This window comes from Ovis canadensis, chromosome 17, assembly GCF_042477335.2.
Source record: "Ovis canadensis isolate MfBH-ARS-UI-01 breed Bighorn chromosome 17, ARS-UI_OviCan_v2, whole genome shotgun sequence".
In the NCBI taxonomy this organism is placed as follows: domain Eukaryota; kingdom Metazoa; phylum Chordata; class Mammalia; order Artiodactyla; family Bovidae; genus Ovis; species Ovis canadensis.
This window is the reverse complement of record NC_091261.1, coordinates 56718311-56744714: the sequence shown is the minus strand read 5'-3', so window position 1 is coordinate 56744714 and position 26404 is coordinate 56718311. Positions and strand designations below refer to the sequence as shown.

Here is a 26404-nt window from a genome sequence, read left to right as displayed (position 1 = left end):
CTAAAATTATTAGCTTACATTGTATCATTACACATAATAACAGCCACAGGTAATATTCTTTTAACAATTTATTTATGAATATGCAATGAAATATCTCCCCCCAAATCTTTCTAGAAATGAACAAGGCAGAAAGTAAAATATTCCTTTTGGGGGTGCTCTTGAGTTTGTTTTTAATGTAAACATGAAATTTCAAGAAATGATTTAAAAAGTAACAAGTGAACCTGTATATGTATTTTTAAAAATCGGATGTCAAATAGGTAGATGAGGCTTAGACATACAAAATGGGTTACCTGGTGAATGACTTAAACATCTTGAGTAGAAATCAAAAAGCAGTTTCATAACTTCAACTATAAAACACAGATTCAGTAAAGTGTTTCAAATCCAGAAAGAATGTTTTGAAAAGATACAATAAGAATTGCTATGAGGAGTAGGGGCTAAAAAGGCTTCACTTGAAGCCACAGTGGGACACACGGGGAGCATGAAGTGTCTCCACACGTGCACATAATCGTATGGACGATGGATGTACAAAAGTCACACTGACACAAGCATGATCTCTGGATAATTAAATTCCCTCAGGACAAGTCAGACCATCAACATAAGCACCAACCAGGGAGCCTGGAATCCTGACTACACAGAGACGACCAGCAAGAAAATAAAATGCACACATACAGACTTGACTCTGAGCTCAGCAGTCAGATGCATAAAGTATGAACGCGTGCAATTCATAACTGCATTCAAGAGGGAGCACAGCTTCTGAACGATTCTGTAATTCACACTTAGAGCTTGCAATCAGGCGTGTCTATACACTAGTTTTCAAGCCAAACAATGTTAAATTATAGTCACGAACTTACACAATCACATACAGAAGTAACAAGAGATAACTATATTTTTAATATCCTTCACATACAGTTTTGACTACTTGCTATCATATAGATGCCCATTCGCTAATAAGATTTTGTACATTTTACAGTCTAAATATAAAGCATATTATAATTCAAAAAAATTAAGAAGTAATACAAATGTTAATTACGGATTCCTGTAAACTTTGAGAATTAACTTTTAAAGTTCAGCAGAATAGTAGGTACGTAACAAAAACATTCAGGTGATCCGTACAACAGTTTAAAAGAATGACTTAATGTCTGGGAATAATCCCTTTGAGTTTAAAATTTGATTTTATCACCACCTTAAATTCAGACATTATTAGTGTCAACAGGGAAACACTTATTTTGTAAAGAATGAAAGCAGAGACCATTGTCTTTACAGTGCAGTAACTAATTTATTATCTTGGGTAATCGAACAGGTAGAAAGGAAGCTGAGCACAATAATTGAGCTTTTCCTGGAGGGTACTGGGCAGATTTGAACCTTATAAATCAATTTCAGCAGAAGGAACTAGAAACGCTTTTTGGGATACTTTGCAACCAATGTTTTCTATGCCGATGGCAAACTGTGTAAACAATTGTGCAAAGATGGCTCTGATATCATGAAGTTTCTTTCCTATTTCTTTTAAAAGGCAATAGTTAATATACAAAATTGGAGTAAATTAAGATGTTAATATATTAAACAATTAATTTATAAACATTTAAACTTATAGATATCTTACAAAACAGCTCTGTGATAATAAAAATAATTTTTGCAAACATAAACAGACATGAGTGAAACATAGTACAAAAACGTCTCTTGATGAGCATGTTAGCTGGGAAAGGGAAGAAAGTCTCAGACCTGATATCTAATAGCTTCATAACAAGATATTTCTAATTATACTTCACATACATATTTTTAACACTGAAATATAAAAAAAATTGAAAATTTCAAAATTCCTTATTTTAAGGCCATTGAAACAAGTCTCACATTGTTAAATGTTTGTGCTGTGTTATTTAGAGTCCAAGGATGTCTGGGTTAACACATCACATTCATTCTGTTTTTTCCACTGAACAATATATCTGTTGTGTTCTCTCCTTGAATTCACTAATAAAATATCAGTACTCAATGCCACATGTCACAATGTCTAGGATTCATTCATGAAATGGGAGGATGCTGATTTGCTGCAGATGTGGTCTGACTCCAAGGACAAATGGCTCTTGGGATACGGTTGCTATGACAATGTTGTTGCTAGGATAATTCCAAGGATCACAAGCAAAATAACTACACAGATAATAATGAACATCATTTTCTGTAAGATAAAGAAAAACATTTATTAATTTGCAAGATAGCAAAGGAAAGAAATCACTGATGTAATTTCCTAACAAAATTCTCTTGGAATTTGAGATGGTTTAAACTCCATCATCAAGAAAGAACCCCTACAGGTCATAGAAAAGGGAGGAGTCGGGAAGGGAAGTTCCAGAGGCATAGCACAAAGTTACAGACACATATACATTAAATTAAACGAATTTAGTCATTTAAAACACATATTATTAAAACAATAACCATTGACTCCTAGAGGTAAAACACAGTGTCTACTTGGCACTATGTGGGTTCTTAACGAACACTTTCTATTGATCACAGTAAAATCCCAACTATTGTTTCTTGGATGCACTGTACATCTTATAATTTTAAATGGATTTATTTCTCATTTGCTGAAAAAAATCTTATTTATGCTTTTTTTTTTTACACTGAGGTAAGACGCATATAAAAAATCAACACACCATTAACTCAGTCTTCTATTGCATCCTCGGCTCAGAGGAAGGCAATACAACATTTAACTTTTTGCTTGCAGTTAACAAGCATCCTTGCACAGGATGCTTGAAAAGCTAAACAACCTCTGGCTTGAGAAATCCAGTCTCTCTAGGAATACCATCTTTGGGAGAAGGTGAGGGATTCACAAAGATGAGAGGCATATCATACTGTCTGACTTCGAGTTCTCCTGGTAAACTGCAGAGATGCATCGTTTTAAATTACGGTTACCAAACACACGGCAAACTTTCACCTGAGAAATCGCGCCTGCTCAAAGTGGTCAGTGCTACTTCAGTATTAGCTGCTGAGAATGCCATCAATTACTGAGTGATTTATGAAGACAAGCATGGCCAGGCCCCGCAGGAAACTTTCCTGTCAATTACTCAGAACCTAGGGACCACTGCCTGCAGGACATCACACCCTCAAATTTCATGTCACTTATTAATCTTAGGCACATTTCCTGAAAAACAAGGCCTTGGTCCCAACCATCCTGGCATCTCCTCATGTGTCTCCCTGCGAGCCTCTCTCAACATCTTTCTAGACACACCTTTTCCCTCTGGTCTGTCACACCTTCCTTCCCATTGGCACCACCCTTCTGCTCCGGAACCTGCTCCATATGCCCGTTAACCTCAGCCATCAGGCGGCTCTGCACCTCGCTGCCATCCAGGCATCTGCCAGGTCTCTGGGTACCATGCATGGGTGTGTGCTTGCACATCTGGCTTTTGGAAATGCCTCCTGAATCCCACCATGACTGGGTTCCTGCACCCTCAATACCACAGATGGAACGACCATTCTCGTCCAACATCCTGCTCACAGCTCCAGTCAAATGCCTGGACTTCTCCTTGGTGGCCCATGCACACCCCAAGTCAAGCTGCCACCTACTACACCTAAATCACGGCCACGTGCTCTCTCAGCCATGTCCTCAGATAGAAAGCTGGGCATCTGGCCCTTGCTGCAAGGTTATAGGGACCAAGATTCCCTCCACATGGTGCCTACAGGCCCAGAGAAGGCTGTGCTGAACTACCTGCTAAAAGAATAAATTAGTTTTTCAAAAATATAATTAAAGACACCAACCACTGCATTTGTATTGAAAAAAATTGTTGGTATGCACTCTGATGTGGTTTGAGTTCACACATGCTTAAAGGCATGAAGGTACAGCAGCCCCCCAGGCCCAGGGCACAGAGCAAGCCTGGGGCTCCCCCAGAACCACACTGGGAGGAGCCTGCCCTCATTCAACGGCATCGTCACAGCATTTGATCTTAAATTATGTTTATCTTTAGTGGAAACACATCCAACTAACCACATTATGGCCACTAGGAAAAGCTAACAAAATGCAGAGTTTATACATAGTTCATAAAGAATTCTAAAAATAGTTTTTAAATACATTATTATTAGTAAAGGAAAATCACATATATCTTTAGTTCAGCAGAGGTAATAGGAAAGCATGGAGAGATACATAAATGTCCTGCCTAATGAAAAGAGTGCTCAGAGCTCCTTCCGCCTCCTGAAAAAAATGGCTTGCTAACAAACTCAACATCCTGGAGCTTCTGAGTGCAACCCCATGCTTCCGTGAATGTCAGGATCCTCACCTGCTAACTGTGTGCTCAGCGCACAGATGCTTACACTAAGAAACACCTCTTCTTTAATAAAGCGCTAAGTGTTTATCAAAACAGCAGCTGCTTTCACAATAAAATAATGAATTCATCAAGGACTATTTGTCACAATCTAGATACAATTTTAATTCCAATGATTATGCCAAACAAACATTTTAAAATAAACAACTAGTATGCCCAACTTTGAGACACCAAGACAGCATGCTAGCTTAAGAGTTGAAAAAAGGATGATTCCAAATGCATAAAAAGAGACGAAAAGCACAAAATCTACCAAAGTTAGGTGAAAGGTGACACTCATACAGTGAATAAAAATAAAGGTGCTATAAATAAATAATCTTTTGAGTATCTTTTGTATTCCAAACCCTTTAAATTGAGAATATCTTTTGAGTATCTTTTGTATTCCAAACCCTTTAAATTGAGAATTAACAGGCATGCTACTCAGTACAAGTTTTCATTTTAATGTGGACACATTTAAAACAAACTCAATGATGCCAGTGGAAACAAGTGAGACGAAGTCTCTTGGTTCCACTGAGTGTTCTTCACAGCTTTCGTCCCATTCCCTCTAATTCCACAGTAAAATGGTGAGCAAATAAATACAGCTCACAAAGCACGTTCGGTTGTTGCACTTATTCTTAGAATTAAAACTTATGAGACAAATTATTAAATGTTAGTTTCTTCATTGAGAATTAATCCTCATTACTAAAGTTATTCCACTAATGAAGGGCTTCAATAAGGAGGAAGCGTCTTCCTGGATCAAAAACAAAAGCCTGAAGAGTCAGGAGCTGCTGCCACCCCTACTATCACATCTAAACAAACCCAGAGGTTTCAGAAAACAGCAGGAAGACAACCCTGGTTTAGAAATAGACGGCAACCCAGCCAGTGCTTACTCTCAGCACACCATGACTAGAGGCCTGAATGCAGAAGTCAGGCAGATACTCCGCTGGCAGGCTTTTGTTACTTTCCAGTATTTCTGAATTGGGTGAGCACCACTATTAGCTAATTGGGCGAGTGACTAAGCAGATTAGTTGATTAGTTACTTACTGCCATGCTGGCAGAGACATGCACGCTGCCGTTATCCACATCATCACTTGCCAACTGATAAACCAATAATTAGAGCAATCACAGCCAACAGAACCAGTGACACAGCCACAATTATCCACTTTTTCTGTCAAAGAAAAGCAAGCTGATTATATCATGGTTAATTCCACATTGCCGTATTAGAAGATATCGTTCATTTAAAAATCAAATAATCCATAGGAATGTGTTTTAAAATCTAAATCATGGGCCATCGATTAACTGTTTCACAATTTTCAAAGCTGTCCAAAAGAGAGATTTTTAATTTAATGAGGTCAGACTATTTGGAGATATACTATTATGGAACTTGAAATATTAGGTTTTATCAATGAGAAAACACAAGACTACATTCTTTTGATAAATTTCTGATGAACTGAGACATATAGCTGATTTTTTTTTTCATGTATAGAGAGCTGTGTGGCCAGGTCAGTGAATGAGGAAATCAGTGACCTAAGCCCCTACACTTTTCTTCTTGTTTGTTTGTTATTGGCAGGTAAGTCCTTCACTTAACAGCCACACCGAATAAAACAGATCATTCCACTAGCGTCATCCCGTCTCTCAGGGGCTAACCCGGCTGCCCTGGGAATGGAACCAGGACACCACGAGAGGGGACGGCCAGCATCTCAAGGACCACACACCCAACAGCAGAGAGAGAGAGAGAGAGAGAGAGAGATGAACAAGCTGTGGGTGGTTTCAGATGTCAGGCCTTGAGTTGGAGAAGTTGTGATGAATTTCGAAATGAGCCTCAGGTTCTGACCAGTGGCCACTCCAGGTAATGCACTGAGCCAGCCGCCTGCTAGAGCAAGGCCTCCTCTGCCGTATGACGATGAGATGGGAATGTCTCACGGAAACGTTCGCTGGTCTGACCTGCTGCTCAGGTCATGGAGAAAGGATGGGACCTGTCGTTTTTTAGTGACTGCTTTAAAGTGTGAGTCCATTTTGTGCCTGAACCAGAGCACTTCACACCTGGACCTCACCACCTCACTTTAGTTTAAGGCTCAATATTTCAAAATCTGATAACAGAGAATAATGTAAGAAACCATGTCTTACATCTCAAAGATAATTAATACACAGATATTCCCAAGAGAAAGCAGGGTGAGATGCTTTGCAGGCTGACATGAAAGCCCGGATGTGCCTCATATTTGAGAACATCTATGGACCATTGTCACAGGTGAATCTGACTCTTCATTTTTCCTGAACATTCTGAAACTCCGTCTTTACCAGGCCTTTATGACATGGCATGGAAATCTCCCCTGACAGGCACCAAGAAAGGCCTCTGACGGCAGGAGCAGGGAGACGGGCACTGAAGGCGGGGGTCTGGCGCCTTGTGGCGCTCTCATCTACACTGGGGAGAAAGAGACCAAGAAGCGGTGGGCCGGGTCACACAAGGAGACAGTTTTCCAGTCCTTGAGTCACAAGTGAATTCTGTAGTTTTGCTGTTTCCTCAGAAAGCTTTCACCATGAAGATATTAAAACTCCTCTACAAAGCTTCATTAGTGAGTGCTACATAACATCTGAGGTCCATGGTCTCAAGCAATTCTCTTTCCTCCAATCCAAAGGATTAGCAAATAACCTAACGAATAAAGCGTTCACTGCATAAACTGTGTGACCAAAGATTTTTAGGAGAATTTCCAGTCCCATGAGTTTTATGTCCCTCCAAATAATGACCCAAGAAACAGAGAACTCTGGAATTGAAACCCATTCAACCGAGGAAAGGGAGGTGGGGCCAACTTTGACCCTAAGTAAGGGTTATCGTTACTTAGAACTGACAGGGTTCACCATCATCATAACTTATCTGATACACTTCAAATGTTTCAACAAGAAGAATTACTTCAGTTTTCAAATGCAAGATTAATGTAAGAAGTTTTTATTTCCTGGAATACATTTAAAGTAGGCTTGCATCAGTGTATGACCATGTGAAACCAAATCCAGAGGAAAACGTACTTTAACTCTGAAAGACCAAACTCACCCTTCTTGCTTTGCTTTGATATTTAATGGCTTTCTTCGTTTCTTCTTTAGCATGCTCTACATAGTCTGCGGCATTCGTAACATTTTTTTCTATGTTGTTGATCATTTCACCCTTAAAATGGAAAAGTTTCAAACTTAGAGGATACTTTCAAATGACTTAATTGTGCCTCTTAAGACAGTCACAGAGCAGCAGCAAAGTTTCCACAGGAATGTAATGTGCATGGAATGGACACTGAAATGTTTTTCACATTTACAAAAAGATGAGACCATTATAAATGTGCCAATATGAAAAGTAATCAAAATCCAATTTACATTATAAAAAGAACTAAAAGGGATGGGCAACAATGCTGACAATTAAAGGCATATCAAGTAAGCTTTGAGATATGCTTTAATATAGGAACACTCTTAAAATGGGCACAGTGAATGAGAGGCAGCTGGCTTTAGGCTAAGCTAACATTTACTATTATGCACAAACATACAACATCTAAAGAATGACCTCTTTTCTAATGGGTAGACAATATTTGTCATTTCTTTAAAATACCAGTAAACTAGGAACAGTTTATGTCTCCCATTAAATTGACTAGATTAATGAGCAAAAAAATGTAAGGTGAGGTGAACCCAGTGAAGCGTCAGGGAAGAAAAGCACATTACCTGGTTTTCTGTCCACCAGCAGACATAATCTGCAGCAGTGAATAGTAAAGCATTGGAAAGTGACGCAGAGTTAACTTACTCATTCACACATTTCAACATACTAGTCAGTTTTGACTATACATAGTTTGAGTTACATTAGTCGATACTATGCAATACTAACAGACGTCTGAAAGGAAACAATGCAACCAAGCTAAGAATACACTGATATATCGATTTTTCTAGTAGAGATTAGCACATCTGGCATAGAACACTCCTAACTAAAAGTCCAAGGTACTCTAAAATCTTTAGTAATGACAAAAGTCGGAGAAGGCGATGGCACCCCACTCCAGTACTCTTGCCTGGAAAATCCCATGGACGGAGGAGCCTGGTGGGCTGCAGTCTATGGGGTGGCTGAGAGTTGGACACGACTCAGTGACTTCACTTTCACTTTTCATTTTCATGCATTGGAGAAGGAAATGGCAACCCACTCCAGTGTTCTTGCCTGGAAAATCCCAGGGACGGGGGAGCCTGGTGGGCTGCCGTCTGTGGGGTCGCACAGAGTCGGACACGACTGAAGCGACTTAGCAACAGTAGTAGCAGCAATGACAAAAGTACTCAGAGTGGTCTAACTGTCTCACTGGTTTCCTTCCTGAAAACAAAAGCTGGCAGCAGCCAGACTCCCTTTCAGCACCGTGAGTGGCAACGGGCACCCCCAAATCAGAAAGGAGTGAACATGCCCCATCCCCACCCCATCTGCAAATTCATAGCACCTCAGCTCCGCACACATTTTTATGGCAAAGTTCCTCAAGCTAAATCTTCAAAAGGTTGCTGGCGATATGGAGGATGAATCTGGTACCCAGATGGACTTCCCAGTGCTCCTTACATAACCCAGGAAACCAGCAAACAGGCCCATCAGAGGACCATTCCTGCCACAACAGATCCTGAATCCAGCCTCCATGGGAGGGAGGACATGACTGTGATGTGAATCCCAAGATGCTCTGGTACAAAGGCTTTGCCTTCATAGGGCAGTCAGCTGGACTCAATGGCCCATCGACCCATGAGCGACCAAGTGTGAGCCTCACACACTTGAGACGTCTCAGAGGACATTATTCACCATCACAAGAGGAGGGGCAAGCACCCCCACACACCTAACTGGAACCACCGGCTTTATTTTACACTGAATTTTATATGTTTTTTTTGTGTATGTGTTCTTTTTTTTCTGTTTTTAATTGGAGGAAAACTGCTTAACAATGTTGCTTTGGTTTCTGCCGTACAACATGCGATCATCAGTCATAATTTTATATATGTGTTTGTGTGTGTGTGTGTGTGTGTGTGTGTGTGTGTATCCCCTCCCTCTTGAGTAAATTTTATTGTCTTAAAAAACTGCATTAACTTCCGCAGTCCCTCATAAGGGTCTCCTCATACCTGCCCCCTTCTGCTTGTGGTACTGAACACTGTAGTAAGTATAAGCTTCTATTTATGTCACAGTCTATCCCCTCCGGTGCTTATTCTTTTATATATTTCTCCAAATTATTACTCTAATATCTGCTCCTTGAAGGAAACTTGAAAATATACTTTAGAGAAGAAAACTAAAATTCCCATAGTCCCACTGTTGCTATACTGCTTGGCATATTTCTTTCCTTCTGTGAGTACTGTTTCATGTAGCCGACTTTATGCCACACACGCTATATATAGGAGGATAAGAGTGTATGCTGCATATATATTTACATTTATACACAGAGGTGTATATACACATATGAAGTGACATGAAGTGTTAAGTTGCTCAGTCGTGTCTGACTCTTTGCAACCCTATGGACTGCAGCCCATCAGGCTCCTCTGTTCATGGAATTCTCCAGGCAAGAATACTGGAGTGGGTAGCCATTCCCTTCTCCAGGAGATCTTCCTGACCCAGGGAGCAAATCTGAGTCTCCTGCCTTGCAGGCAGACTGTTTACCATCTGAGCCAACAGGGAAGCCCCATATATATATACACACATACATATAAGGTTTAATATCGCCCTCTATGTCAACTTAAATTCCAACACATACATTTGCATATTTCATTCAAAATCTTCCATGAACAAAGTTTACGTTGTCTACCTAGGGTTGTCTACTTATGGCTGCTTATCCTATGGACACATCGTATCTTAAATCAGTCCCCTACTGTTGAAGATTTAAGGTGCTTCGAGCACTTGAGCCTCAAATGGCAGTAACGGTATAACCAGTTTTTTATTACAAGACTGGATCCAGAATAATGGCTTTCCCAATAGACTGGAGTCAAGTATCAGATTTTACAAACCATAGCTCTGTTTCAAAGAAGCAAAGATGCGTGTGATTACCTGGGTCTCGACGAACATGGCCATGTCCATGAACATCTCGTGCAGCTCACGGATGCTCGTCTCCAGCTTCATGATGTCTTTATGACGGGACTCAATTTCATTCAGAGCCTGTCTAGTGATTTGTGAATCTGATATAATCTTTGAAAAACAAAAACAGAGGAGAAATACTGACGAACTTAAGATCTTTCTAGAGGTTAAAGAAAAAAAAAACTGTATAAATACAAACACACATGGCCACCCGGCACTCACATCTGACGTGAAGATGGAGGGATTCCCACTTTCCAGCATCTCTTCCAGCTCATCATCGGTGGTAGTTTTTCCAGCTAAAATATCAACAAGGGAAAACTCCACTCAGTATGCAGCAGTATTTTTAAATTACCCTTGCGTCCATAAGTTAGCAGGTAAAATGTGAGTTGCTAACATTTTAACCAGTGTTTTTCTAACTTTTCCAGTATATTTTTTGGCAAGTGTTAATGATAACAGAAATTAACATAAGCCCTTAAGAAGTAGGAAGAACTGGAAAACACTCATGAAAGACCTTGTAACTGGAATGACTAGTAAAAATCCAAGTTTAGTATGGATGACAAACAACTATAAAAAGGAAATTGATAATACAAATTTTTGGCCTATCAATTTCCTAAAAGTTTAACTGGCTTATAGGAAAGGAGGATAAGCTAGACTTAGCATATGTTAACTGGAAATAATAAAGATTGTATAACTAGAATCAGAGGCTCTAATACTTTCTGTATTTTGGTTATTAATATTTTTTCTTGAGTTAAATGTATTAATGTTTCCTATGAACAAGTTCACAGGATTTTAGAAAAACCCAATTGATAATTCCTATTTTCACACTCTGTGCCACAAAAGACAAAATTAAATGAATAAACATCATAATAATTAAGATATAATTTACTGTGAACATTCACAGCAGTATTATTCATAATTATCAAAAAGTAGAAACCACCCAAATGTTCTTTGCCTGATGGATATATAAACATAATGCTAACGTGGTCCATCCACACAATGGAACGTGATCCAACCATAAAAAGAGATGAAATACTGATGTTTGCTGCAGTATGGCTGAACCTTGAAAACCCTGTGCCAAGTGAAAGGGCCAGTCACAAGAGACGTATATTGTATGACTCCACTCATTCGGATGCCCAAATGTGCAAATTCATAGACAGATGAGTAAACTGGTGGGTGCCTAGGGCTCTGGGGAGAGAAACAGGAAGTGCCTGACAATGGGTGCCGAGCTTCCTTTTGGAGGGATTAAAATGGTCTGAAACTGATTGTGCTAATTTACATACTAAAGACCACTGGACTGTACACTTTGAGTACCTGTTCACATGGTATGTCAATTACATGTCAACAAAGTCAAAATGTCACTGAAAGCAGTTCAAGTTCACAGATGCTCCCTTCTCTCCAAGCCCACAGGAGATGAAGAGCAGTCTCGGTGGACAGTGCACCCACCCGCGGCCTGTGTCGCAGCTGAGGGACCCTGATCTTTCACAGCAGGGAGGAAGCAAGCCTGCCTGACCTTTGATCAGCAAGCAAACAGCCTTCTGCCCAGAGGAAAGCCTGAGTTCCATCCTCCAAGGCTGCACAGACAGACATCCTAGGAAGAAAGTCTGGAGCACAAGGCAGGAAGTGTCTGCTCACCAGACATGCAGAATCATGAGAACCATGGAGACTGTCCCCTGAGACGGGGCAGGAAGGGGTGCGGACACAAAAATTACATGAGGAAGTGACGGCTGGAAGCTTTCCAGATCCGATCAACACTTTACAGGTAACAGTCATCAGAAAGTAATTTAAAGCCCACTCACTCAGAATCTGCTGAAGAATGTAAGTAAGTAATAGGTTGGTTGATTCAATGAATGGGAAGCTATGAAAGGGCTTTGCGCTTTACAATACTGATAAAAACAGGGATGAAATTACTTTTTTGATGGTACATACTTTCATGTCAGACCTTAAGGAAAAAAACACGTTTTTAACAAAAATGGCATGCTCACTGACTCACTTATTTCTAGCTGACGCTGTATACGGCCTTTGCTTCGCTCCCGAAAAAGAGTCTGTGCTTCATTAAATTCTGTCATGACTTCCACAAACTTTCGAGATAGCACTGAATGCTGTGAACACAGAAAAAAAATAGACCAATATATAATGGTCATTTCTTCTACTAAAAGAGAAGGCTTTTCTCTTACATATAAAAACATTACATTCTATAAATTCAAACTAACGTGCTTACTCCTTCAAATGGGAAATAAGAATAATAGCAGCTTACTGCATACTGTATAACAGAATCTATGCTAAGAACTTTACATCCGTTGTCTTATTTGATTTTCACAGTAACCTTCCTGTACTATTACTGTCCCCCATTCTACAGAAGGGATGAAAACCATCATTACGAGAAGTCAATTAGAGAGTGGTGTCAGGCTGACTGGGGTCAGGCTGGCACTCAAGCAAGGTGTCCCCAGAGTCTGAATCCATAATCTTCATTTGTCAAGTAGAGTTAAGTGGACTAAATTCCACTTTGCTGTACCATCAGCCTCTAAAAGATGAGGAGTTCATCATGAACACTAAATGACTCAGATAATTCTCTGCTCTTCAGAAGAGATTTCTGCTGATGGGCTGAAGAGACTTTTTTTCTTCATCATCTAGAAAGGGAATCTATAAATACTGTCTTTATGCAGAAATGCTGTGAGCATTAATGTGACAGTAAGGATGTAATTATTCTGAATTTTAAAGAAGGAAGTAAAAAGACTTCTTAGTCTTCAACATTGCTTCACACTAGGAAAAGGCTGATCATCAAACCTGGGTTCTTCGTATCCGAAGCTCCACAGAAGTTCGGTTTCCACCCTCATCCTGATCAAAACTCTGTTCAATAGCTAGAAGCAAAGAGGAAGAAGTTACATTTTAATCTTAAAAAAAATGAAAGGTTTTCAAGCCCAAACTCAAATGTATTTTATCTTTTCAACTCCTAATAAATGTGTGAGTTTCGGTAAGCATCAGTTGTTCATAATGTCACAAAATAAAACCAGATGTTACAGCTTCACATTTCAAAGCGAATAACCTGAATTTGATTCACTTTGGAGAACTTAACTGTCCATCCACAGGAAATACAAAGCATAGTGGAACCTGTTGAGTTAAATTAAAGGGGTGAAATCAGTGAAACTCTGCAACAGGGCAACTTCTGATGAACTAATGTCCTGGTTTCTCCAACCAAGAGGGAAACGTGCTAGGGGTGGGAAAGATGGAAGAACCTGATCTGAAAAAAAAGCCTTAAGTGACATAACAACCAATCACAGTGTATGGTCCAAACAAGAAAGCGGAGTCGCTCAGTTGTGTCCGACTCTTTGTGACCCCATGGACTGTAGCCTACCAGGCTCCTCCATCCATGGGATTTTCCAGGCAATAGTACTGGAGTGGATAGCCATTTCCTTCTCCAGGGGATCTTCCCGACCCAGGGATCGAACCTGGGTCTCCCGCATCGTAGACAGATGCTTTACCGTCTGAGCCACCAGGGAAGTCAAACCAAGTCTGGTCCAAACAAGAAAGCCAATTTAAATAAACTGTTGAAGAAAAATTAAAAGATCACTGGGGAAGTGTGAATTCTGACTAGATAGTTTACAATAAATAATAACAACTAAGGTGACTTAGATATACATAAGAGCACTGCAGTTGTGTTTGGGGGAGGGGATCCTTGTTTTAGAAACACACACTGAAAACTATATACTGATGAAGCCCTAGATATCTGCCATTGATTGTGAAACCAGCTGGGTTGGGGGGGAGCCACTGAGACCTGCAGAGCTGATGAGTGTGGACCCTAGGCTTGTGGTGGTAACCCCTTCCCCCCATGTTTGTCTGAAATTTTCCACAATAAAGGTTCCCTCTGATCTTTAGATATGTTCTTGATTTGTATGTTATTTTTGTAAAACTTAAACACACTGTGTCTTTCTACCACATCAAGAACCACCACCTCTGTTTAAGTCCCACAGGGAGGCTGTAGGCACTATCAGCTGAGCTGAACTGTAGGAAAGGCTCGTAGGACCTCACCAGCTATAAGACCATTCAAGAAGAACCTGGCAATTCATGTTGAAGGCTACTTACCTTCTCAAGTATCTACAATTTAGCCCCAAATGTCATAACAATATAAGAGATAAACAGTTTATAAGCAAGTGCTCACTCCTGTGGAACATGAATGAGTGCCTCACTCCAAAATTTAAGCATTAATAGCCCTTAACTCTAGCTCCTCATGTGTGATCCTTACAGCTGGTAGCTTAATAATTCTAGAATAATGAGGAACTTAAGCAAGGGTCACTATTCCAAGTACATACAAAAGATTTATTTTACAGTGGTCACAATCTTAACTTTTGAAAATGTAAAAGAATAAAAAGCTATAAAGAAGAAAATAATAATACCCACATTCCCACCATCAATGATTATACGTAATTAAAGCTTTAACTCACACTTCAACTTAGTCCGAATTTTATTAGCAGTTTTCTTGATTTCTTTGTTCAGATCTTCAAGCTCTTCCTTTATTTCTATAAATTAGAAATAAAAAAGACATGTGAGTTACAATATCCAACATCAATAACGTCCAACAAATGTAAATGGAACAATAGAAAGTGAAGAGGAACTAAAAAGCCTCTTGATGAAAGTGAAAGAGGAGAGTGAAAAAGTTGGCTTAAAGCTCAACATTCAGACAACAACGATCATGGCATCTGGTCCCATCACTCCATGGGAAATAGATGGAGAAACAGTGGAAACAGTGTCAGACTTTATTTTTTTGGTCTCCAAAATCACTGCAGATGGTGACTGCAGCCATTAAATTAAAAGACACTTACTCCTTGGAAGAAAACTTATGACCAACCTAGATAGCATATTCAAAAGCAGAGACATTACTTTGCCAACAAAGGTCCGTCTAGTCAAGGCTATGGTTTTTCCTGTGGTCATGTATGGATGTGAGAGTTGGACTGTGAAGAAAGCTGAGTGCCGAAGAATTGATGCTTTTGAACTGTGGTGTTGGAGAAGACTCTTGAGAGTCCCTTGGACTGCAAGGAGATCCAACCAGTCCATTCTGAAGGAGATCAGCCCTGGGATTTCTTTGGAAGGAATGATGCTAAAGCTGAAACTCCAGTACTTTGGCCACCTTATGCGAAGAGTTGACTCATTGGAAAAGACTCTGATGCTGGGAGGGACTGGGGGCAAGAGGAAAAGGGGATGACAGAGGATGAGATGGCTGGATGGCATCACCAACTCGATGGACGTGAGTCTGAGTGAACTCTGGGAGTTGGTGATGGACAGGGAGGCCTGGTGTGCTGTGATTCATGGGGTCACAAAGAGTCGGACACGACTGAGTGACTGAACTGAACTGAACTGATTCTCGGTAAATACTCAAGTTTGTTGGGTTTTTCTTTAGAGAAACTATTGATCACAACAGTGGTTCTCAGAGGGTGAGTCCTGGACCAGCAGCTTCAGTATCAGGTGAGTGTTTATTAGAAATGCAAGTTCCTGGGCCCCACTCCTGACCTACCCATAGGAACCATCACTGGATAGGCACAGGAATGTGACTTAAGCCCCCCAGGTGATGCTGGTGCACACCTAAGTTTGAGGACAGCTGGTTTATACCAATCAATTGATGAAACAGTGCCCTGAATTCATTGTTAACACCTAGACCTGAAAAAAGCAAGCAGAAATTTAACCATATTTTTGTGGGGAGGGGGGGAGCCTGCCATGTGCTTGCTTTCTTTCCTGCTATCCTAATCAAAGCAGGCTCCAGGCGGGGAGTGTGGATTTCTGCACTGGCGGAACAACCTCAGAGGCCCCACCACTGCATGTGGGGAAGGAAAGTCAAGAAAGGTGTCCAAGAGGAAGAATGCATGAGCAGGAGGGTCTGTGCAGGGTCTGCCCTGCTGAGGACACAGAGTCAGGGAGCAAGCATTCCAAAGCATGGCTCACCTCTCTAGAAAAGAAAGCCCCTGGGTTGGGGGGTCATTCAGGACGGAATCACTGGACCTTCTTGCCAACACAGGCACGCAGGGGCTCAAGCATGAATTAGAGAAATAAAAGAGGCATTACTGTACTTAGCCCTTCAAGCTACAGAAGCAGGCCACGAGGTTATACTTGATAAAGGCAGGATTTCAATACACAGAAAAGAAGGCAAAGATGGGAAACGTCCTTATCCAGTGGACTAGGTCATTCTGATCAGTTCTCCTGCTGAGAACAATCAGAAGAGTTGGACAAAACATTTTTTAAAAATCTGCTTAAAGGCATCATAAACCTACAAAAGCAGAAAAAGAAGAAGATTCAAGAGAAGGAAACCCAGAGATGTGAGCCCAACGAATGGAGCGACTTGACACTGAGGCAGCCAAGGCTTTGAGCAGCTGAGAAAACGCTGAGCTGACACAAGGCCATGCCCCGCAAGAAAGGGGAGCCAGGTCCAGAATGTTGGCGCCCCCAGCTGTCCATCAGAAATGTTCAAAAATCATCTCTTAAAAAAGAAAACACTATCCTAGGACTCACACTGTGGCCCCAAGCCTTCACATTCAAAGCCCAGTGCTCAACCAAAAACAACCAGCAAGACAGAGAAAATAAACCCCAGGAAAACAACAGAGCTGTCTTAACAGAGTTATTAGACACAGACCTTCAAATAAGCATGTTCAAAGAGGTAAAAACAAGATTGAGGATTTTGTCAGGAAAACAGGACAGGAGAAAAAGGAGCCCAGTGAAATTCTAGGACTAAAAAATATTTTAACCAAAAATAACTCTCCATGGGTTAAGAGAGATGCCCTAACCTGAAAGGTAATCACTAAAGAGAGGTCAGGAGACAAATCAGATTCAAAATGAAACACAAGGCAAAATGATGAGAACAGAGGGCAAGTGGCATAAGAGATACAGTGAAAAGGTCTAATACTCATATAGTTCAAGTCTCAAAATAAGAAATGACAGAAAAGGGAGGAAAGATGACTTATGAAGAGAAAATAGCCAATATTTTTTCAAAACTGCCAGAAAATATCAACCCACAGATCCAAGAAGCCTTATAAAAACAGTATAAATAAAAAGAAAACCGTATCTGGAAACATGAACACAGCATTGATAAATCCAAAGGCTAGAAATCAAATTTTTTATAAGCTATAATTAGATAGCTGACCAAAAAAAAGACGTTGAAAATTTATTTTCAAATTTTCAAAGTGATGAAAGAAAACAATTTACGAACTAGACTCCTATGCTCACTGAAAATATCCTTGAAGAACAAAATCAAGTAAGGACAATTTCAGACAATGGCATCACCCTAGTGAAAGAAAGAATAGTAGTTTTAGAAAGAAAAAAAAAATCTCCAATGAAAGTTTAAAGATGCAGAATAACAAGGAGCACTGGTACAGGTAAATATGTGGGTAGCTCCAAATCCATATTAATTGTACAAAATAAAAATATATATTATTTTTATCTAGTACAATACATATATATGATGATGACGATAGCAGTAAGGAGGGACAGAGTTAAAGGTTCCTCCTAAGGCCCTCCTATTACTTGGAAGTAGTAAAAACATAAATTTCTATTAGATTTCAGCAAGTCAGGGATGCATACCACAATCTACAGGACAACGGATAAAACCACAGCAAACAGAATATAGGAAAGAGCTAACGAGGCAGCGTAAAGTTCTGAAAAACCAATCCAAAAGACAGCATGGAGACAGAGGAAAAGTAACAGAACAAGCAAGGAAAATATAAAGCAAACAAGATTGTGAATGTTAGCCCCAACGTATCAATAATTCCAGTAAACAAATAGACTACAAGAGTTAATGACAGACAAAAAAAAAAAAAGATCAAAGGGGCCAAGAAGACAAAGCCCAACTATATTTTATATATAAAAGATGAGAGAAACATCTAAAGTATAAGGATACAGGGAGATAAAAAGGAAATGATGGGCAAATATCCATCATGCACACACCATCAGAGAAACTGGTCGAGCTCCGTTGGCTGATATCCGGCAAGTGCATCAGAGCATCACCAGAGAAGAGAGAGGGGCCCTTCACGTGGGAAAAGGCCCAATGTGCCACTGAGACAGGACAATCCTAAAGGCATCTGGGTCTGGGGCTTTAACTGCCTCGGTGTCTAGAACGGACCCTAGAAAGCTAAAGGATATCAGCTCGACAATTCTTGACTTGAGAATGTGGACTGTGGATTCGATAGCATTTTATCCACATTAAATACTCTGCATTAGATAATTATACTGTCTGTTTATAAGAAAATATTCTTCTCAGGAGATAAATGCTGGAGTAATTAGGGGTAGATGGTCACAAGGTGTGCAACTCACTCTAAAATGAGTCGGCAAAAATAACATGTATGTGTATACACATGTGCAACGTGTGTATGTATATGCACTCACACATACATGAATACACACACACACAGATAAAGCGAATGTGGTGAAATGGTAATAACTGGTGAAGCTAGGTGAAGGAAATATGAGTTTTCACTGCACCAAAACTGCAACTTGCCCACAGATTTGAAAAGTTTCAAACTAAAAATGGGCTTCCCTTGTGGCTCAGCTGATAAAGAATCCGCCTGCAATGCAGGAGACCTGGGTTCAATCCCTGGGCTGGGAAGATTCCCTGGAGAAGGGAAAGGCTACCCACTCCAGTATTCTTGCTTAGGGAATTCTATGGACTATATGGGTCTCAAGAGTCAGACTAATGAAAAGAACGTTTCATGGGATGAGTCCCTTGACACAGCACAATGTTTTCAGGACTGCTGGCCCGGGAGACAAGCTACCCAGTACTCAGGGACACACAGCTGGGTCAGGATGCCCGGGCCCAGTGGGGTGTAACCATGAAACCCTAATGGACGCTTGGTGAGCCTGGGGCCCCATTTTGGAACAGCAGCAGGGACAGGAGAGCCGGCTTACAGGTCTGGGTGCTTGAGACCGCACTAACTGCCCATCCTCTCAATCTACAACACCCTCAGCTCAGAGACACACCCGAGGAGAGCGCCCGCGGCACAAGGCCATCTCAAAGCATAAATGAGCCTCCACCTGTCCAGCACTCAGCAGTCCCTGCTGCTCAATACAGCAGCAGGTCATAGACCATGGTGACAGCATAGCAACGCGAGATCCCTGCACTGACCCTCACACACTGCGAGGGAGGCACCTGTCCACAGTAGAGGGCCACCATCTCATCCAAGGTGTTTGGTCCCAAAATACTCTGCTCCCACATAAACACCAAAAGTGAAAATGCTACTGCTAGGCAGCCACTAAGAAAAGGGTCCTGTAGGGACTTGCCTGGAGGTCCAGTGATTAACACTGCACACTCCCAATGTAGGGGCGCAGGTTCAAATCCCAGCCAAGAAGCTGGAATCCTGCAAGTGGTAGGGCCAAAAAAAAAAAAAAAAAAAAAGGCAGGTGGGCCTGTAACTGTACACTAATCAGCAAAAAGAGCATGCTGTAAGACAACAAGCACTGTGTGATCCAAATTCTACACTTTTTAAACATTATTTGTTTTTAATACATGCTTTTTGCTAGAAAAATATATACCAAAACATTAATATACATATATTTATATACCAATGGACAAAATTATGAGTGTTTTTTTTCTCTTGCTTTCTTCCAAAATGAGCACAATAAGCATATACTGGCTTTGGTAAAACAAAGCAGGTGAACTTTAAAAGATGGAAGAGGCTGGGGTCGGGGAGGGGGGCCGGCCAACAGGGTCAGAGGCCAAGGAGGGGGCATAAGGGCCAGGGTGGGGCCCGCAGCAGGATGGGGGGTGAGCGGGGAGAGACTACTCTCTCAAGAAAGAAACAGCCACTAGAGGGTCAGGCAGGGCTGTGGGGAAGACGTGGTTCTAAGGGGGGGGAATGGACAGGCTTCTGGCTGACGAGAAGCAGGAAAAAACACCCAGAGGAGGGTTCAAGGTCACACACCACAGCTTACCCTTAAAAGGGAGACACATGCCTCTCACTCTGAAACAGAAAGAGGGATGGGATGGAAATGAGGTGATGACAAGAAACAATGAGGACCGCAGCAGTTAGCATTTCTACATGATGGTCGGTGATCTGTCCAAGGCCAACAGTGAATTCATGGTGCTACTGGGGTTCAAACCCACAGCTCACCTGAGCAGAGGCTTCTACACTGAGGCGGGTAAGCAGTGATGGCCACGTAGTTCTCAAGAGCCTGAAATGCGTACTAAGGGCATCACTCCAGCAGAAGAGGGCAGGAGGAGGGGGAATGAGAGATGGGATGCAATTAGGGCGCAACTGCTCAGACGGAGAGAGGCCAACCCAGGAGAAAGACAGTGGGATGGAAAAGAAGGAAAGATAAAGTGTTAGCAACAGGTGCAAGCTTTTAGGAGGTCCACACCTCAAACACGGGCTGAGGAGAGGGACTATGACTCCTGATTAAAGGAACCACAAGCCCTGTCACTGATGAATAAAATCCCCACCCTTCTCTGATGGTGATGTCAGGCATAATCCTGTCACCAGTAGGAACCAAAAAGTTGAATCATGTACATTTATTTCAGAGTTCTGCCAGGTGGATCCATATTTTGGAGAGCCTGAAACTTACACATTTTCAATGACCTTCTTTCAAAAAAAAAGAAATACATAAGTGTAAGATCAATGAAGACAAGTGCAAGTTAAACGTGCCCTCTGTTAGCTTTGTAGCAAACCTTCCTCTGGGATCTTGTTACTGAGGTTAATGAAATGACCTGGCCACCCAGCCAACCCTGCATCCAAAGCAGAAGCTAAAGGGCCATGGGCGGGTAGTGCCACCTGGTGGCCGCGTGCTCTGGACCCCTTCCGCATGTCCACCCAGGAGCCTGGGCAGGCAAGGCACTGAGGAGCTGGAGCTCCGATCTGCACCCTCCCCTGCCCCCTGCACGGACAAAGGGCAGGCGGACGGCAGCCCACTGCCGTCTGCAGCACCTGGGGCACTCCCTAGAGCCCAGCAGCATGGGGCAGGAGTCACCGCATCCTTCTTACAGAGGCCAGCTCAGCAAGCAGTGAGACGCTGCTTCCTGCACTCTGGTCCATACTCTGTCGTGAAACTAAAAGCAACAGTTTTCTTCAGAGCCCAAAGGGACGACTGTGAAGCACTAGAGCTCTAAATTTACTCAAACAATTGTGCCTGCTATTACTGGGGAGCAGAGTTTTTTGGAGGTAAATTTCTCAAAAAAGAAAAAATACACAAACACGTATTCAAATTCAACTTCACCAAGAATTAAGCAAGATGTTAACAGGTGTTACATAAAAAGTCCTATGGGCAAATGCGTTTGTGAAACACTTCACTAAGCAAAGTTAAACAGGCTTCTTCATCACAGGACTTCTCAGGGCCTTTATTGCTCTAAGTACACTGAAGTCATCCAAGTGGGGATGTGCTGTGAAGATGACCCCAAATGTATCTGGCCGCAGAACTCCCATTTAATACAATAGCTAGTGAGAGTCAAGCTTCTGGGAAACATTTTTCTAAATCATTAGACAGGGCATCTGCAGACATGCAAAGCATTATTTTACAAGATACACATAATCTTCAAAATGAGTAAGAGTTCTTTTTCAATTTAAAATCAAGTTAGTTTTTAAAAGTGAGGCCACATCAAATAACCTTCCAACAAAGTTGCTTTCAACTTTCCTCTGAGACTGAGAATAACATGTTCCCATCACCACTTCCATTCAATGCTGTATAGAAGGTCAGTAAAAAAAGTCAACTGAAAATAAAAAGCCTGAGAATGGAGGGACAACTGTCATTATTCACAGATAACATGACTGGCTATAGAGACAATCCAAAGGGATCCAGTGAGAAATTATTAAAAATAATTAACTGGGCCAGAGAGTGAGATAAAAGCTCAACATACAAAACCTACTGTATTTCTATATATGGAAACAAGTAGAAAACAAAATTTACAGCAGATACTATTCACATTAGGATCAAAAGCATCGACTGCCACGAAAGGTGTGTGAGACCTCTACACAGAGCCCTGCATACATCACTGGGAGCAAGCAGAGAAGATGTAAGCAGAGGGATGAACCATTTCCAAGCATTAAAAGACTCAATATGGTAAAGGTATCAATTATTCCCCAAACAACATATGGATTCCAATTAGCAGTCTTCTGGCTTATCCAGATCCATTTACCTTTAAAGTTATCAAAATTTATCACTGCAGCTCAAGGAAATACTTCCTTAAAGCTGCCAACACTGTGATGTTCAGTTCATTTTAAATCACCTGTTCACATGCTGCCCTCCACAGACTCTGAGAACAGTACACTCCACACAAAAGCCTTTGCTGAAGACGTAAAACCAGCTCTTGCTCTGTTCTTCCTCTTTAAAACTGCTCCATCCTGCTCTATTGTTTTCCAGATCAACCTCTCGTTAACTTTCACCTAAACACAAAATTTTATCACTACTGTTTAGCTGTGAACATAGCACGGCTCTACTCATCTCACACGCTAGGAAAGTGATGCTCAAAGTTCTCCAAGCCAGGCTTCAGCAATACGTGAACCATGAACTTCCAGGTGTTCAAGCTGGTTTTAGAAAAGACAGAGGAACCAGAGATCAAATTGTCAACATCCGATGGATCATCAAAAAAGCAAGAGAATTCCAGAAAAGCATCTATTTCTGCTTTATTGACTATGCCAAAGCCTTTGACTGTGTGGATCACAATAAACTGTGGAAAAGTCTGAAAGAGATGGGAATACCAGACCACCTAACCTGCCTCTTGAGAAACCTATATGCAGGTCAGGAAGCAACAGTTAGAACTGGACATGGAACAACAGACTGGTTCCAAATAGGAAAAGGAGTACATCAAGGCTGTATATTGTTACCCTGCTTATCTAACTTATATGCAGAGTACATCATGAGAAACGCTGGGCTGGAAGAAACACAAGCTGGAATCAAGATTGCTGGAAGAAATATCAATAACCTCAGATATGCAGATGACACCACCCTGATGGCAGAAAGTGAAGAAGAACTCAAAAGCCTCTTGATGAAAGTGAAAGTGGAGAGTGAAAAAGTTGGCTTACATCTATGTCTGACGCAGGATACAGCATGCTTGGGGCTGGTGCATGGGGATGACCCACAGAGACATTATGGGGAGGGAGGTGGGAGGGGGGTTCATGTTTGGGAATGCATGTAAGAATTAAAGATTTTAAAATTAAAAAAATAAAAAACTAAAAAAAAAAAGAAAACAAGGAAAAAAAAGAAAAAGTTGGCTTATAGCTCAACATTCAGAAAACAAAGATCATGGCACCTGGTCCCATCACTTCATGGGAAATATATGGGGAAACAGTGGAAACAGTGTCAGACTTTAGTTTGGGGGGCTCCAAAATCACTGAAGATGGTGATTGCAGCCATGAAATTAAAAGATGCTTACTCCTTCGAAGGAAAGTTACGACCATCCTAGATAGCATATTCGAAAGCAGAGACATTACTTTGCCAAAAAAGGTCCGTCTAGTCAAGGCCATGTTTTTCCAAGGGTCATGTATGGATGTGAGAGTTGGACTGTGAAGAAAGCTGAGCACCGAAGAAGTGATGCTTTTGAACTGTGGTGTTGGAGAAGACTCTTGAGAGTCCCTTGGACTGCAAGGAGATCCAACCAGTCCATTCTGAAGGAGATCAGTCCTGGGTGTTCACTGGAAGGACTGATGCTGAAGCTGAAACTCCAATACTATGGCTACCTCATGCGAAGAGCTGACTCGCTGGAAAAGACCCTGATGCTGGGAGGGATTGGGGGCAGGAGGAGAAGGGGATGACAGAGGATGAGATGGCTGGATGGCATAACTGACTCGATAGACATGAGTTTGGGTAAACTCCGGGAGTTGGTGATGGACAGAGAGGCCTGGCGTGCTGTGATTCGTGGGGTCGCAAAGAGTCACACACGACTGAGCGACTGAACTGAACTGAACTGAAGGCCCCATCAATCACTGATGTGGTTCCAAAGTTCTGCAAAGCCACGTCCGTGTATTCTCATGGCTGTCATGCATCAGTAGTCCTCACCCAGGGTGAACAGCAGATCCCACGGAAGCTATAAAAACACACACACACACACACCCCGAGGCCTTGGCTTACCCAGACCAGACACGAGAATAGAGAGGGTGGGCTGCCAGCCTCCAGCACTGTTTACAGGCTTCCAGCTTAAGCTCACATGTTCCCGGGCTGAGGCTTGTGTTATGGACAGCAAGACAGGCAGGTCAGACAGACAGGCACACTTGTTTTTAAAACCAACAACTTACTTCCTTCTGGGTTTGGTGCAGAAAGAATGATGCTGTGGTTTTTCTTCACTTCTTCGACATACTGAGCTATTTTTGCTATACTGTTTCTGATCTCCTCGACCTAAGAGAGAAGGAAAAAGTCATCACCACTGTGGCAAATTCAGATTTGCCTTTCATCACCTAAAAAGGGAAGGATAAAAGAGGGAAATAAGTGAATAAGTACCACATAAAGAAATAATAACCTTGCACCACTCAAAAAATTAAAGGGAAATGGATATATATATGTATATGGCTGAGTCCCTTTGCTGTCTTAGGTGGACAAGCACAACAAGCACAACATTGTTAATCATCTATGCTCCTATATATACATATATATATAGGATAAAATATTTTAAAAAGTAAAACATATAAAAAAAACTTTCAGAATAAAGGGAAATAAGGCAGTATCAATCCCCAGGAACACCTAGTTGGCTATAAGAAGTTTTACAACCACGACCCAGTATTGCCACAGACAGTGGCAACTATTATAGAAGCATCTGCTATGAGCACCAGTTCTCTGTGCAGTCAAGAAGGGAACTCCCTCTGTAGGCAAGGCCAGCAATAACACTCTCATGTGGGGAGGTATGGACAGCTGGTAAGACCAAGCCTTCTTAGTCATTATTTTTTGCCTCTGATTATCTAAAGTATTCAACACTTGCTTCAAAATGCAATGTACTCATTAGAAAGATTTGTCTAGATGGATTCTTAACAAGGGTGGCAGCATGAATACTGTCCCCCCAAAATGTCCAGGCCCTAACTCCCTGTGACCTCTGTTGGTTACCTTATATGGCAAAAGAAACTGCAGATGTGACCTAAACAAAGTATCCTGGGATGGGGAGACGGATGATCCTGGATCTTCCAGGTGGACCCCCAACATCATCTCAAGTGTACTTGTAAGGGGGAACAGAGGAAGATGTGGCTACAGAAGAAGGCCACGCGACCCAGTGAAGCAGGATGCTTTGCTGCTGGCCTGGAAGAAGGTGGTGGGAGGTGGAGGAGGGGACGGGGACGCAGCTCGGGAGCTGGAGAGGCCGGTTCTCCAGGGAGCCTCCCAGGAGTGCGTGCGATCCTGCTGACACCACGGTTCATCCCAGCGGAACCAGGGTGGATGTCTTGCCTTCAGAAATAAAGAGGATAGATCTGCGCTGTTTCAAGCCCCCAGGAGACTAAGCACATTTTCTACCCTTAAAACCTCCGGGAAACTCCCCTGGCAGTCCAGTGGTTAAGACTCCCCCTTCCAGTGTAGGAAGTGCTTCAATCCCTGGTCAGGGAGCTAAGACCCCACATGCCTCATGGCCAAAGCACCGAAACATAAAACAGAAATGATACTGTAACAAATTCAATAAAGACTTAAAAAATGGTCATATTTAAAAAAAGAAAAAGATTAGGAAAATCCTAAAGCCCAGCAAAAGGAGGCTTGTTAGGTTACATTATGGAACTATAACAAAAGGCATAAAAAGATACTCAGGATATATTACATATATTACCCAGTTAAAATCACAGGGGAAAAAAATACCTACGAGTTGCAGAACACTGTATATATGTGTTAACAATGATGAAAAAAGCCAAAACAAACAGAATAACGGGCAGATGTTAACATTTATAGGAAGAAACACTGCAATGTCTCAAAAAGAAACTTAAAAAGGACCCCTCACGAGGTGAGAAGACAAGCAGATGAAGACAGGGGTGGGGTGAGGCCTCTCGTAGGAGTGGGTCCTCTCTCATCATCCTGATTTCTGAGCAACGGGGATGCACCTCTCTGTGGAGAGGTGAGATGTCTGCTTTGGCTCATGTAGGCTGCAGCTCCTTCCGATCTAAGTACCACAGTGGAGATACACCTTTAACATGTACACCTTACTACACTCATCACAAAC

The 26404-nt window shown here is 41.7% G+C and overlaps 1 protein-coding gene across 6 annotated transcripts in view; it reads right to left on the bottom strand.

The window, feature by feature from the left end:
• STX2 (syntaxin 2) overlaps nucleotides 1-26404 on the bottom strand; it is a 96528-nt gene that overhangs the window by 55007 nt on the left and 15117 nt on the right. For 3 of the 6 annotated variants that reach the window (XM_069557612.1, XM_069557613.1, XM_069557616.1), the window contains exons 3-9: nucleotides 24513-24612; nucleotides 14760-14834; nucleotides 13105-13178; nucleotides 12311-12419; nucleotides 10543-10616; nucleotides 10294-10431; nucleotides 7327-7437 (exon numbers count right to left, since the gene is read on the bottom strand). In XM_069557612.1, the coding sequence (XP_069413713.1) occupies nucleotides 7327-7437; nucleotides 10294-10431; nucleotides 10543-10616; nucleotides 12311-12419; nucleotides 13105-13178; nucleotides 14760-14834; nucleotides 24513-24612 (681 nt within the window). Of the gene's footprint in view, nucleotides 1-1256; nucleotides 2171-5324; nucleotides 5449-5821; nucleotides 6931-7326; nucleotides 7438-10293; nucleotides 10432-10542; nucleotides 10617-12310; nucleotides 12420-13104; nucleotides 13179-14759; nucleotides 14835-24512; nucleotides 24613-26404 lie in introns of those variants that run through there. The other 3 variants (XM_069557614.1, XM_069557615.1, XM_069557617.1) reach the window with 3 other exon arrangements.